The 15122-nt window shown below is 43.5% G+C and overlaps 1 protein-coding gene across 3 annotated transcripts in view; it reads left to right on the plus strand.

The window, feature by feature from the left end:
* Positions 1 to 15122, plus strand: part of LOC121443390 (aminopeptidase O-like) — a 254765-nt gene that overhangs the window by 19820 nt on the left and 219823 nt on the right. For 2 of the 3 annotated variants that reach the window (XM_041645146.1, XR_005973658.1), the window contains one exon: positions 8130 to 9067. In XM_041645146.1, the coding sequence (XP_041501080.1) occupies positions 8271 to 9067 (797 nt within the window). In that variant the 5' untranslated portion in view covers positions 8130 to 8270. Of the gene's footprint in view, positions 1 to 8129; positions 9068 to 15122 lie in introns of those variants that run through there. The other variant, XM_041645145.1, reaches the window with a different exon arrangement.

Raw genomic sequence — 15122 nt, forward strand, 5'->3', positions numbered from 1 at the left:
GAATAACTCTGTAGACCAGGCTGTCCTTGAACTCTCAGAGATCCCCCCCCTGTCTCTGCCTCCCAGACATTGGGATTAAAGGTGTACACTACTACACCTTGAACTCACAGAGATCTGTTTGTCTCTGCCTTCTAGGCACTGGGATTAAAGGCGTGTGCTACCACACCTTGAAGCCACAGAGGTCAATCTCCCTCTGCCTCCCAAGTGTTGGGATTAAAGGTGGGTACTACCACACCCAACTACTATCTTCCTTTTTTTTGTTTTTTTACTTTAAGAACTTCAACTTTTAGTCTGCATATATTTTTAACACACAGTAAACCATTTAGAAATTTTCTTTGTCTTTGAATCTCTCTTTACTGTATATCTCTCTTTTTCTGACCACACGAGCCTTTAAATTACTGAGCAATATATGGGTGGGATTAAAGCTGTGGCTTTGGCAGCTGGATCCAGCCCATTCCTTAGCTTTCCAGCCTCTTGGCTGAGGTACTGGCTGTAGCCATGTTTACTGCCACAACTCCATGGCATTTCAAGGTCCCTGCCAGCAAGCGACCTTCAGCAGCCTGTGCTTGCAAACCACACGAACCGCCTGTGTAAAAGAGTCAGAGTTTGCCCTGGCAGGACAGCCCAGAAAGCCGGCATTTTTAAACGCACAGCTTTTTTCCTGCTACGGCTGAAAACTGAAAAGCATGTGTTCAGCTTTTCGTCAACACCATTTAAGTGTTTTGTGGCAGGACCTCTTAATAGCTGCAGGGTTTTGCAGCTGAAGCTGAGTCAGGAAGCCTCTCTTAGATGCAGGCAGGCATGGTGCTGGAGAAGTAGCTGCTATCCTACAGCTTGACCCCAAGGCAGCAGGAAGTGGTCTGAGATATTGGGCATGGCTTGAGCATGTTATCTACAGTGACCACTTCCTCCAACAAAGCCACACCTTCCAGTAGTGTCATTTTTTATGAGCTTATGGGGCCAGTTACATTCAAGCTACCACTTACCTCCTGGCTTAGAGACATGGGAAGCTGAGCAGATTATATTTTCTTACAATGATCCTAATTGTGTTTTCCATCTCCCTGTGTCCTCCGCTGTGTAATCTTTCATCACCTATGCATAAGGAAAAAAAAGTCAATTCCTCTCTTCTTAAATCTATACTGGTCTTTGATTCTTCTCTCAAAATGATGCCTGGAACCCCAGCATAGGGGGTGGAGACGGGGATCCTGCCTGTGGCTGGCAGCCAGTCTAACTGCTACGGTGGTCTCTGATCAGTGATAGACCCTGTCTAAATCACTAGATGGAGGGCTGCAGAGAGGGCTCAGTGATTAGGAGCACCTGCTGCACAACATGGACACTGGAGTTCGGATCCCAGCACCGGTACAAGAAGCTGGTCATGTAACTCCAGCTCTGTGTGATCTGATGCCCCTTTCTGGTCTTTGTGTACACACAGGCATGTGCACATACACACATGTACACATACTCACACTGTATCTTAGAGTTACTGTTGCTGTGATGAATACCATGACCAAAGCAACTCAGGAATGAAAGGGTTTATTGGCTTAAACCATTTACATTATACAAACAGTGTTCATCATTGAGGGAAGTCAGGGTAGGAACTCAAACATGCAGAAACTGGAAGACGAGCTGATGCAGAGGCCATGGAGGAGTGCTGCTTACTGTCTTACTCCCCATGGCTTGCTCAGCCTGCTTTCTTATAGAACCCAGGACCACCCGCCCAGGGATGGCACCTCCCACAATGAGCTTGGCCTTCCCCTATCAGTTATTAAGAAAATGCCTGTAGTTTTGCCTGCAGCCCAATCTTGAAGCAGCTTCTCAATTGAGGTTCCCTCCTCACAGATGACTTTTGTTTATGTAAAGTTGATGCAAAATTATCCAACACACAGAGAAACACAAAAAGTTGAATGTGGTAGAAGACACTCAAAATTTACCTCTGCCTTTCATACCTGCATGCAGGGGCAACTTGACCTGTACATGTATGTTCTCCCTCTCTCCCTCTCTCCCTCTCTCCCTCTCTCCCTCTCTCCCTCTCTCCCTCTCTCCCTCTCTCCTCTCCTCCCTCTCTCCCTCCCTCTTGCCCTCCCTTCTTCAGTCTCACAAACACATACACACAGAGGAAGGAGAAGTGATAACTATACTAACTTCCAAGGCTTAAGGTCATGCTGTACTTGTGGGTTGTTTGGGATACTTGTTCTGGAGTCCCCTGACTGCAACATGAGACAACTATGTGAGATAGTTGTGTAGCCTTCCTGGGTCATCAGACCCTCCAGACAGGTGTGTCCTCTGAGTCCCACTGGATGACAAGACTGAGGAGTTGTAGAAGGATGGCCCTGCTGGCTACAATTCAAATTCCTCAGCTACAGGGTAGGACAAGATGGTTACTGCCCAAAGCTACAAGGTTAGTTTGTCATGCAACAACCAGAACAGTGTTGAACAGAGAAGGAAAGCGAGGGGTGGATGAGTCAGTTATTGTAAGGAAGCAGGTGAGCAAACATACTTGTTCAAATAAATATCAGCCTGAAAACATTGGCTGGGGCCATGAAAAACAGTCTGACACCAAGGTGTCGGCAGCAGTGGTCAGCAGCTGGTGTGGAGCGAGGAAGAGAAGTTTGAACTTTCCGAGGGCCTTGTGTTGTTTCGAAGGCTGCTAGAGATTGACTTTAGGGATTTTAAGGAAAAGAAATAGACTGTATGACTTACCAGTCAGTACAAGGAAAACAGGAACGGAGAAGAAAATTTGAAAACATACAAGTATAGTCATGAAGCAAAAAAGCGTATAAATAGAAAACCCAAAATAGGTTGATTGACATCTGTGCCATGGCATCTGCAACTGTGATAAGTATAAATGTGATAAGTATAAAAAGAATGATTTTTTTTTTTTTTTGGTTTTCGAGACAGGGTTTCTCTGTAGCTTTGGTTCTTGTCCTGGAACTAGCTCTTGTAGACCAGGCTGGCCTCGAACTCCCAGAGATCCGCCTGCCTCTGCCTCCCGAGTGCTAGGATTAAAGGCATGCACCACCACTGCCCGGCTATTTAAGCCAAATTTTAAGAGGCAGTCTAGATGAAACAACCCAGAGTGCAAAGTAAGACTAAAGGGACAGAAAAGCTGCACCAGAGAAACTGAAGAATGTAGGTGTGGTAATTATGCCAGGCAGTGGGATTTTGAGTGATTGACCCAGAAAGTGTAAGTGTGCAGTACAGGTGTGCACTGCAGGTGTGCACTGATCCCTGTAGTGCAGGTGTGCAGTGCAGGTGTGCGCTGTCTCTGTAGTGCAGGTGTGCAGTGCAGGTGTGCGCTGTCTCTGTAGTGCAGGTGTGCACTGTCTCTGTAGACTCTGGGTTGGTGAAAATGTGAGAGTGTACAAGGCTGGACTGTGGAACATCTGCACAGGCACACTACAGCAGCAGGGGCAAACTGAGTGTGTCAAGTGGGAGTGTGCAAGGCTGGACTGTAGAACATCTGCACAGGCACACTACAGCAGCAGGGGCAAACTGAGGGTGTCAAGTGGGAGTGTGCAAGGCTGGACTGTGGAACATTTGCACAGGCACACTACAGCAGCAGGGGCAATATGTGCCACGTCACTCTTCATCTTGTTTGACCTTTTGTCTTTGAGAATGGGGTCAGCTGTGTACTGAAGGCTGGCCTAGAGCTCAGGCAGCTTCAGCCTCCTGGACACTGACATTCAGGCATACACCACCACACCTGGCCATCCACGTATATTTCAAAACTACTGAGGGAAAGAAGTTGCTAGTGTTAACATCCCGCTTCTAGACACAAAGTGGTGTGGACGAATTTGGGATAAGGTTCTTTCTGACTGCAATTTCATCCAATCTATCACATTTGGCTATGTTCCTGTGATCACATGTATCTAAGGAATTGTGTCCAGAAAGTGTCTTTCAGCTGGTTGACCATTTGTCTTTAAGAGCATTTGCTGGATTTTTTTTTTATTTAGTTTACATTTTTTCTTTTATTGAAAATAAATGTTTTCTCACATAATATGTCCTGATTATGGTTTCCGGTTTCCCTTACCTCTGCTACTCCCCATTTCTGCTCCACCCCTCCACTCATCTGGATCTACTCCCTTTCTGTCCGTCATCAGAAAGCAAAACAGGCTTCCAAGGGATAATAAGATAAAATAAAAATTAGCACATTAAAATCAGACAAAACAAACTGAAGGAAAATAGCCCAAGAGAAGCCATAAGAATTAGAGACTCACTCATTCCCACATTCAGAGATAACAATAAAAACACTAAACTGGAAACTAGAATCTGTACACTGGGGACCTGGTGCAGATCTGTGCAGGCGCTGTGCTTGCTGCTTGGGTCTCTGTGTTCATGTGCGTTTTCATCATGTTGATTTAAAAGGCCTTGTTTTCTTGGGGTCCCCCATCTTCCCTGGCTCTTGTATTCTTATTTATTTATTATTAGTCGCCTCATCTTCAGAGGCTGCAGTGGGTAGCCGAGGAGAGCTAACCATGGTTTTGATGGGGAGGAAGGCTCCTCTGTGTTACAGCTTATGACAGCAAGTGGAAAATGCTTCAGTGAGGCAGGCCAGGATTTAAAATCAGAACACAGCAATAGTCAGAAGTGCTGAAGTCAACAGACTTCTTAGAAATATGGTCACCATTTGCTGAGAAAGCCTTTCATAGTGGCCACAGACATGCGCTTGCAACCACAGTGAGTTCATGTTTTCCCCTAAATGTGGGACCGTGACCTCAGCTGACGCCAGCGGGTTCTGTGTACTCCAGAGAAGGGAGATTCAGTTTATGCACAGATCTGATACAAGTAGGAACCAGGCGGCAGCACCAGGGTCCAGTGGGTGTACATATTACACATAGCTTAGGTGACAGTGTGCTTGGTACTTCCTGGGATGGCTTTAAATACTTTCCTCCCTCCAGGAAAGAATGAAAAAAGAAAGATAAAAGAAAAAAGATGACAAGAGGAACTGACTGCTAGTCTATGGACTGGAAAGATAGGTGATATTTAGTGATCTGGACAGAACAAATGAGGCTCTGTGCAACCTCGAGGCAAGTATTCCAGGTAGAAGAGTTCCTCCCTCATAAACAGAAGAGAGATGGCCAACTTTGTGCAAAGTGCTGCCCTCTCTGAGTCTTGTGTCTACAGTTGTAAAATGAGATCTAGATTGAGTGCGCCCAAAATATTTTTGTTTTATTTTTAAAATTCAATGAAATAAAGACAGGTCAAACTAGCAAACAGAACTGGAGATGCAGTCAGCAGTGGAAGTGTGTCCAGGCCTGGGTCTGATCCCTACTACGGTGTACATCAATGTAGACAACAGGACCCACAGAGTGCTCTGATGTCAGGAACAGGAGGGGATTATTGGGAAAGAAATATTGGCAAGAGAAAAATATGGAAGGAAATAAGGGTCACAGTTGTGGTAAAGAGGGGTGCTGGTTGCCAGTTGTCATTTCCTTCCTTGTGGGAAGAGACTCTTGACTGGAGCTGACTTCAAAGGGAGATGGACAGCGTTGCGTGACACAGGCTGCTTCACTCAGTTCTCTTTGGCTTCCGGGCAGCAGTCATGGCCACAGAGCATGCTCTGCTCTTCCAGCCTTACATCCTGGCTGGGGGAAGTGGCCATGAGAGTGCATTTCATCTGGGATCCGCTTTCCCTTGGCTCCTTCAGCTTTCTCCAGGAACAGTGCAGGAAATTTAGTCTCCACGGTCATTCTCAATGGGACTGGGATTTTTATGAAAAAGTCCCCAAAGTTGGGTTCAAAGGGGACAGCAGTCCCTTTATTGAGAAGAATATTGTTCCCTGTATATTAGGAAGAGACATAACTACAATGACCTGGAAGTTCTTTGAATTATGACTGCATTTCAGAGTCATGATCGTCTCAGCAGAGTAGGGGCTTAAGTAGTGAGCTAAGAAGGAGCTGTCAGGTGTAGGACTGGAGAGGTTGAGGCAAGACTTAGCATGGTGTCAAGGGAAAGCACTGGAGAGTCTGCTGAAGAAAACCCAAGGCTTGCCTGATGTGGGAGTGTCATATATCAATCTGTTGCTTTCATTGATTAATTAATAAAGAAACTGCTTGGCCTGATAGGTTAGAACATAGGTGGGTGGAGTAAGCAGAACAGACTGCTGGGAGGAAGAGGAAGTGAGGCAGACGCCATGCCTCTCCTCTCCAGGGTAGATGCGATGAAGCTCCAGCCCAAGATGGACATACGCTAGAATCTTCCTGGTGGGTCACCACCTCGCAGTGCTACACACATTAATGGAGGTGGGTTGATAAGGATGTGAGAGTTGGCCAGTAGGAGGCTGGAGCTAATGGGCCAAGCAGTGTTTATATGAATACAGTTTGTGTGTTGTTATTTCGCGGCATAAACTAGCCAGGTGGCTGGGAACCGGCCGGAGGCCCGCAGATCCATCAACACTTGCCGGTCCAGTGCCAAGTACGCCAAAGTCGATGAGAGGCCAACACTAGCGGTGGCAGCATTTGGAGACTGAGGCAGGGGTTCAGGGCCAGACTGTACAGCAGAGACCCAGCTTCTCACAAACTTCAGAAGCATCCATAGTTGGCCACCAGAAAAATACCTTCTGGTGTTGATACTCATGGTTTTGATAGCCAGCTTGACAAGATGGGGCTCTCAAGGTCGCTATTCTTTGCCACCATGAACCGGAGTACGGAAAATGGCTTTGTAGGCAAAGTGTACTCTTAAGTTATACATTTTCAGAAATAAATGTGAGTCTGTTGGGGTCAGCTAATGAGTACCTTTGTCTCTGTGAAATAAATGCTAAGCCATCTCTTCAGTTGTGACAGTATAGCCATATTCTTTCTGTCTGTCTGTCTCCCTATTTCTCTCTCTTCTTTCCTCCATACCCCATCCCCACCCTGTGTCTATTTTTATGTGTTTTTTCAAAGTTTTTTTTAAGTCTAAGCATACAATGGCATGATAGTTTATTCCTATGACCCCAGCACTCAGGGACAGAGGCAGGAGGAATTGTTGGGAATTTGAGGGCAGCCTGGACTACATAGAAAGTTCTAGGTTGGCTATAGTGTATATGAGACCCTACCTCAAAAGTCTCCCCACAAAAAAAGCCCAGTCAACAAACTAGTGTATTTAGTATGTGTTAACTGCTCCAGATACCAGCAGTTTCCCATTAGTGATGCAGTTGACAGCTTTATCCAATTTATTATTTGTAGATGCTGAGTTCAGTGGAGATCGTGCAAAAGGTGGAGCTGACAAGCTCCCTTGGTGGTTTTAAGACACAAACATTTAGATATTCCCCTCTGTCATCATGGTTTACTTTTTCCCAACATTTGTTTTCCATTGTCTGGTAGAAGAAAAGCAGCACATGCTAAAGGAAATCAGGTACATGTCAGGTCTGAAATGATGCCAAACCTCTCCCCTTAGCTGTGTTGCTATCAGGTAAGAATACATTTTGATTCAGAACTTTTCTGAAGAACTTGTGTATTGTATTGCAACATCTGCTTCTACATTTTAATTTCTCTCCTTCCTTTTATAGATATTTGCATACTTTTTTTCCAAATGAGACCTTTTGTTTGCCACAAGAAAGCTATTACCCAGAATGTTAATGGGTTTTCAGCTATTAAGATGTAATGTATACCTTGAGTATTTAACTATAAATTTGAAAAGTCTCCATGAACAATCTCAAAGGAATACTCAGAATGCACTCCTGGTAAATTGGCTCATTTCCCTGTAATTTACTGGAAGAGCTGATAGGAGAGGAGTCCTAATGTGAAAAGCACATTAATCCCTGGAGTTATATTGTGTGGATTAAATTATTGCTCTCAAAGAATACAATGTATGAGGCCATTTAGCCCTCATTCATACTTGTTATTTAGAATCACAGTAGAAAAACAACCACTTACCTTTTGATGCACAAAATTAGAATTGATACATTTAATATTATTTTAAAACGAGGCAGTAAGAGTTGCAGTTTTGCATAAGAATTGCTCTTTTCTGAAACAAGGACTGTGTCCCTGAGTAGCGTAGAGGTCGGTAATGAAGCTTCTTTCTTCTCCTCTGAGCATCTGCCACCCTGGGCATTGCTAGGTAAGGTGGCCAACTTGCAGGAGCTACAGCTGCAGGGACATTTGGGGTCTTATTTGGAATTTCATCTAACCTTTTTTTTTCTTTGCCAGGGAACTGGAAGTTGTGGAAACACTGCTTGTGAGAGCAGGTGCTTCTTATTTGGTGAGCCAGCCATCTGCAATGCCGAATGAGTAGAAGAGACCGGAAGCCTCGGCCAAGATTCATCAAAGCCATCAACCAGGTCCTGCGCCATGGACACAAAGCTGGACCCTGCCCGGGATGATCTGCCTCTCATGGCCAACACCAGCCACATGCTGGTGAAGCACTATGTCCTGGATCTGGATGTGGATTCTGAAAGTCGAGTCATTGAGGGCACCATAGTTCTTTTCTTTGGAGATGGGAACAGATTTAAAACACAGGCAATTTCCTCCCAGGACACCATCCAAATGGAGTCAGAGAAAGACTGTACTTTTAGGACAACAGAACCCTGCCATGTGCCCAAGATGGATGCAAGTACCTTCTCACCTCGGATGGGGTATAATGAATGTGCAGTCTGTGGTAAAGGTGATCAAGATGCCTTTGATAACGATGGTAACCATGACAACTGGGAATGTGATTCTGAGATCTCTAGCTCAAAGTACTGCTGTGACACAGGGAATCATGGGAGACAGGATTTCTTGCTAGTGTTGGACTGCTGTGATCTATCTGTGCTAAAGGTAGAGGAGGTGGATGTGGCTGCTGTGCCAGGCCTTGAGAGATTCACAAAGGCTCCCAAGCTTGCAGCCACTCCTGAGAAGCTCAGGCGTGACATTGTCCGTGACCTGGTGGCTCTGCCTGCAGATGCTTGGAGGGAGCAGTTTGACTGCTACGCTCTCTGCAGCCAGGCTCCTGGATGTGGGGAGCTCTTCTTTGACACTGACAGTTGGAGCTTATGTATCAGGAGGACGGGGGCTCAGACAGCTGCTGACTTTCCTCATGCCATCAGGATATGGTACAAAACTAAACCTGAGGGGCAGTCAGTGACTTGGACCTCAGACCAGGATGGCAGGTAGGTCATCCAGTGCTTCCTGCCCCTAATCTCTTACACTTCAGGGTTGCTCTCTAAGAAGAGACTGAGTCTATGGGGGTGTTTCTGCTTGTCCTGTAGCCTTACCCAGACAGACTCAGCACCATGCAGCAGGTAAATCCTGCAGTATGCTGAACTGTTTTCAAGATCACCTCCTGTAAATTAGGATGAAAAGATCCCTTGATTCAGTTCCAACATTGCTGAGTTAGGAGCTTGAAATGTTAGCTTGCTGCTGTGAAGTGCTGAGCCTGGCTGTTGGTTGGGATCACTGGTGGTGACTTCTAAGGCTGCCTTTGGAGTGGTGCATCTCTGAGCAAGTGCTTTCTCAAAGTATCCTGAGATCTGCTCTGAGACTGGATGGGTGTGAAGCTAGGCCAGCCATGCTGTGACTTTTGCTGGACTTGGCCGGTTGTCACTGCATGTGAACCTCCAGTGCGCTAGAGAGCTGCTTCTGGGGATTAAAGTGGTCAGACCTGTTGAACTGCAAACCGATTTCTTAGGGTGTGGCTCTTGGTTTCTGGGAGTAAAAGATACCTGATTCTTCCAGTCAGGGAAGTCAAAGAATCCCCTCGGCCTTGTCTTACTGACTTTTTAGAATCTGAGAATTTCTAAATCAAACTTTGTTGGTTGTGCGAGTCAGCCTGACGAATCACTGAAGAGGTGGATAGAGGTTCACTCATCTGTTAGCTACTCTTGAGAGGATTCTCTCAACGTTGGCCTCTTTGGTGGAAGTGGTGGTCTCTGGCAATTCCTTGCATCTCTTCTTCCTCACCCTACTCCTCAAACCCGTTAAGATTTGCTCTGAAAGTGCCACTTTGACATTGAGCTCTAATTAGCCTGTCCCTTGCTCACGATCTTCCCTCTTGCTGTGGTTTCCAGGTGGCTCAGTGGGAGATTACTTTCTGCCTCAAGTCTCTGAGAGTTTGAGGAAGGCTTTGGGAAGAATTGCAGGGTTGGCACAGAGTTCCATGAATACAAAAGCATAGCAATTATTTGTCATTATCTTACTGGGCTTTTGGTGGAGATTGTGAAGGAGCAACTTCTTATTGTGGCTTCCAAGTTTTTGGAATTACTGAAGATTTTCACCAAGGTTAACCATATAATACTATTAAATATTTAAGTAGGGATTGGTAGTTTTTATACTCCCAGATGCTTTACTTTTGAACTAAAATAGTGGGAAAGAAGAAACCACTGACAGTTGGAAGTATGTTAATGACCTCAAACATGACCTTCTATCCTAAATACTAACTGCTAAGACAGACTTGAATCCATTATGTGCAGAAGTCTTGGTTACCCTGGAGGAAGGTCGACATAGAATTTGGTGTGACTCAGTAAGATACATGGTTGTGATGGAAGCCCTTATACCATGTTTTAGTCTGCGTGATTCGTGGAGTCATAAGAGGATACAGTGTTGATTTTAGAAGAAAATCCCAGAAAGCTGCTCTTTCCCTCACTTTCCTTTTAGGGGTGAAACTTTTTGAGACTTTGATTAGAGTCAAGATACCCTTCCATGGATAGCCACACATCTCATGAAACTCTTCCATGTGCCTAAGATTCTAAGTGTGGTGGCTTCATGTCTGCAATCCCAGAGGCATGCATGGGGTGAAGACAGGAGGATTATAAAAGTTTAAGGTTAGATTGGGCCACAAAATGTGACCCTGATTCAAATCAAGTATATAAACAAACCTAAATGCATCCAGGTGACTGTCTAGAAACTAAGAACTTTCTGTTGGCTGAGATTCTAGGTTAGGGACAAAATGTATTTCCTCAGTGATGTGGGCCTTGATATGATGGGGTGAGCAAGAGCCTTCCACAGTAGTATAAGTAGGTTTGGCATCCATATTGATGAAAATTCTGTCGTGATCATGTCAGAGTACTCGCCCTCCTGTTTACCACAGACTGCCAGGCCAGCATGGGGTGCATTTTGTTATCCTTCACAGACAGGGCTGGGTACAGTGTCAGACATTTCTGGAGAGGCCCCGCCCAGGTTCCATCAGCGGCTAGTGTTTCTCCCCGCTTCACATGGTAAAGTCTAGAGCTGCAGTCACTTTGGTTGATAATAACCATTTGGGATGACACACCATCCCAGGAAGGAAAGTGAGATGTAACGATACGTGAAGCTACCTCCCTGGAGAATGTGGACCTAACTTTGCTTTTTGTTTTCCTTTGTACACATGTGTGCATTTGTGCCGTGCTTTGAGTTTCTCTCCATTTAATTTGATGTTGGCTGTCAGCTTGCTGTATATTGCATTTATTATGTTTAGACACGTTCCTTGTATCCCTGATCTCTCCAGGACTCTTATCATGAAGGGGTGTTGTATTTTGTTGAATGCTTTTTCAGTATCCAATGAGAGTATCATGTGTTTTTTTTCTTTCAGTTTGTTTATATGGTAGATTACATTGATAGATTTTCATATGTTGAACCATCCCTGCATCTCTGGGATGAAGCCTACTTACTTGATCATGATGGATGATTTTTTTAATGTGTTCTTGGATTCAGTTTGCCGACATTTTATTGAGTATTTTTGCATCAATGTTCATGAGGGAGATTGGTTTGTAATTCTCTTTCTTGGTTGAGTATTTGTGTGGTTTCAGTATGAGGGTAACTGTAGCCTCATGAAGAGTTTGGCAATGTCCCTTCTGTTTCTATTGTGTGGAACAATTTGAAAAGTACAGGTATTAGTTCTTCTTTGAAATTCTGGTAGAATTCTGTGCTGAAACTACCGGGCCCCTGGGCTTTTTTTGGTTGGGAGGCTTTTGTTTATTTGGTCTTGATTCAATTTTGGTATGTGGTACCTATCCAGAAAATTGTCCATTTCTTTTACATTTCCCAATTTTGTGGAGTACAGATTTTTAAAGTATGATATAATGATTTTTCTGGATTTCCTATGTGTTTGTTGTAATGTTCCCCTTTTCGTTTCTGATTTTGTGGTGAATGTTCTCACTCTGCCTTTTGATTAATTTGGATAAGGGTTTGTCTATCTTGTTTTTTCTCAAAGAACCAGCTCTTTGTTTCATTGATTCTTTCTATTGTTTTCTTTTTCTATTTTATTGATTTTTCAGCCCTCAATTTGATTATTTCCTATCATCTACTCCTGCTGGGTGAGCCTGCTTCTTTTTGTTCTAGAGCTTTCAGGTGTGCTGCTAAGTCACTAGTGTGAGCTTTCTCCACTGTCTTTATGTGGGCACTCAGTGCTATGAACTTTCCTCTTAGCACCGCTTTCATAGGGTCCATGGTTTTGGGTACTTGTTTCTTCATTTTTGTTGAATTCTAGGAAGTCTTTAATTTCTTTCTTTATTTTCTCCTTGGCCCAAGGGTTATTCAGTTGAGCACTGTTCAATTTCCATGAGATTGTAGACCTTCTGCAACAAGTCTTGTTGAATTCTAACTTTAAGCCATGGTGATCCGATAAGATACTGGGGGTTATTCCAAATTTTTGTATCTGTGGAGGTTTGCTTTGTTACCAAGTATGTGGTCACTTTTAGAGAAGTTTCCATGAAATGCTGAGAAGAAGGTATATTCTTTTGTATTTGGGGGAAATGTTCTATAGATGTCTGTTAAGACCATTTGAGTCATGCCATCTGTTAGTTCTCTTATTTCTCTGTTAAGTTTCTGTCTGGTTGACCTGTCCATTGGGGAGAGGGGGATGTTCAAGTATCCTCCTATCAGTGTGTGGGATTTGATATGTGATTTAAGCTTTAGTAATGTTTCTTTTAAATATGTGGGTGCTCTTGTATTTGGGACATAGATGTTCAGGATTGAGACTTAATCTGGATGGATTTTTTCTGTGATGAGTATGAAGTGTCCTTCTCTGTTTGAATTTTATTTTGTTAGCTACTAGGATATCTATACCTGCTTGTTTTTTAGGTCCATTTGGTTGGGAAATCTTTTCCCACCCCTTTACTCTGAGATGTTGTCTGTCTTTGAGGTTGAGGTGTGTTTCTTGTATGTAGCAGGATGGATACTGTTTTCATATCCATTCTCTTAGACCGTGTCATTTTATAGGTGAATTGAGTCCATTGATATTAAGAGATATTAATGACGAGTGATTGTTAATCCCTGTTAATTTTTGATGGTAGTATTTGTGTGTTTCGCTTTGGCATTTGCTGGTGTGAGGTTGTTGTCTGTGCTTTTGTGGGTGCAGCTAGTTTCCTTTAGTTGGATTTTTCCTTCTAGTACTTTCTGTAAGACTGAGTTTGTTGATAGGTATTGTTTAAACCTGGTTTTATCATGGAACATCTTGTTTTCTCCATTGATGGTGATTGAAAGCTTTGCTGGATATAGTAGTCTGGGTTTACATCCATGGTCTCTTAGTGTCTGCAGCACATTTATCCAGGACCTTCTGGCTTTCATGGTTTCCATTGAAAAGTCAGATGTAATTCTGATAGGTTTGCCTTTATATGTTACTTGGCCTTTTTCCTTTGCAGCTCTTAATATTCTTTCTTTATTATGTATGCTTATTATTTTAATTATTATATGGCAATTTTTTTCCAGTCCAGTCTATTTGGTGTTCTGTAAGCTTCTTGTACCTTCATAGGCATATCCTCCTTCAGGTTTGGAAAGTTTTCTTCTATTATTTTGTTGAATATATTTTCTCCGCCTTTGAGCCAGACTCCTCCTTCTATCCCTATTATTATTTTCATGGTCTTCCAGATTTCCTGGATGTTTTGTGTTAAGGAGTTGTTGTATTTAACATTTTCTTTGACCAATGAATCTATTTCCTTTACCATATCCTCAACTCCTGAAATTCTCTCTTTCATTTCTTGTATTCTGTTGGTGATGCTTGCCATCTGTAGTTTCTGTTCATTACCTAGATTTTCTATTTCCAGATTTCCCTCAGTTTGTGTTTTCTTTACTGACTTTATTTCAATTTTCAAGTCTTGAACTGTTTATTTCACCTGTTTGGTTTTTTTTTTTTTTAGCTTTCTTTAAGAGATTTATTGATTTCTCCCAATTTTTTGACTTTTTCTCCAAAATAAAATTTTCTTTATGAAATTTTTATTTTCTCTTTAATGGTCTCTATCATCTTCAGAAAGTTATATTTAAGGATATTTTCTTCTGCTTCTTCTGGGCTAGGACCACTAGTTTCAGGTGTTGCCATTTTGCTCTTTGGGTTGTTGAATGCATTCTTGCATTGGCACCTTCCCATCTCTTCCTCCAAGGGGTGCCTTTGCTTAGGTGGTCACTCTTCTTCCAGGTGCAGGCAGGGCCTTGCCTCTGATAGTCATTACTGAGGCTCTGGGGGCTCCTCTCCAGGTGCAGTGGGGGATGTTTGCAGGTAGTGGGAGGATGATTTGAGGTCTGTGGGGTTTGGTGGCTGGGGGTGGGGCATGGGGTGTGCCTGGGAGCTAGGGTCCAGAGAGCTAGGCCCTCCAGCTGGGAACCTCTTCAGGAATAGCCAGGGCTAAGGTCCAGCCATTTTGTTTATCTGGTTTTAGTTTTGTTTTGTTTTGTTTTGTTTTTTTACATTGCAGATATCCTCTGTCAGATGTATAGCTGATAAATACTTTTTCCAATCTCTAGACTCCCTTTTTACGAGGTTGATAATGTCCTTTGCTTCTTAAGAGAAATTTGTGTCAGATGTGGTGGCACACACCTTTAATTCTAACACAAGGAAGGGAGAGTCAGGCTGGTCTCTGTAAATTCAAGGCCATCCCGAGTCATAGGGAAGTAATCCTGCCTCAAAAGACCATAAAATTAAAAAACAAACAAAAAAAGCTTTGTTTTTGAGAAGGGGGTCTCTCAAATGCTTGGATTGAAGCATGTACCATCACACCTGGCTAAAACTATTTTTTTTATTAATTAAATTTATTTATTTTACAACATGACCACAGTTTCCTCTCCTCTCTTCTCTTCCCTTTCCCCCTTCTCCCTTCCCTCTTCCCCCCAACCCACTCCTCTTTAGTTTCTGTTCAGAAAGGGCCAGGCCTCCCATGGATCAACAAAACATGGTGTATTAAGTTGCTGTAGGTCTAAACACTCTCCTTGTATTAAGGCTGGGCAGGGCAACCCAGTGTGAGGAATAGAGTCCCAAAA

Source organism: Microtus oregoni, unplaced genomic scaffold, assembly GCF_018167655.1.
Source record: "Microtus oregoni isolate MIOR12 unplaced genomic scaffold, Mior012 000105F_ref0000443, whole genome shotgun sequence".
Taxonomy (NCBI): Eukaryota; Metazoa; Chordata; class Mammalia; order Rodentia; family Cricetidae; genus Microtus; species Microtus oregoni.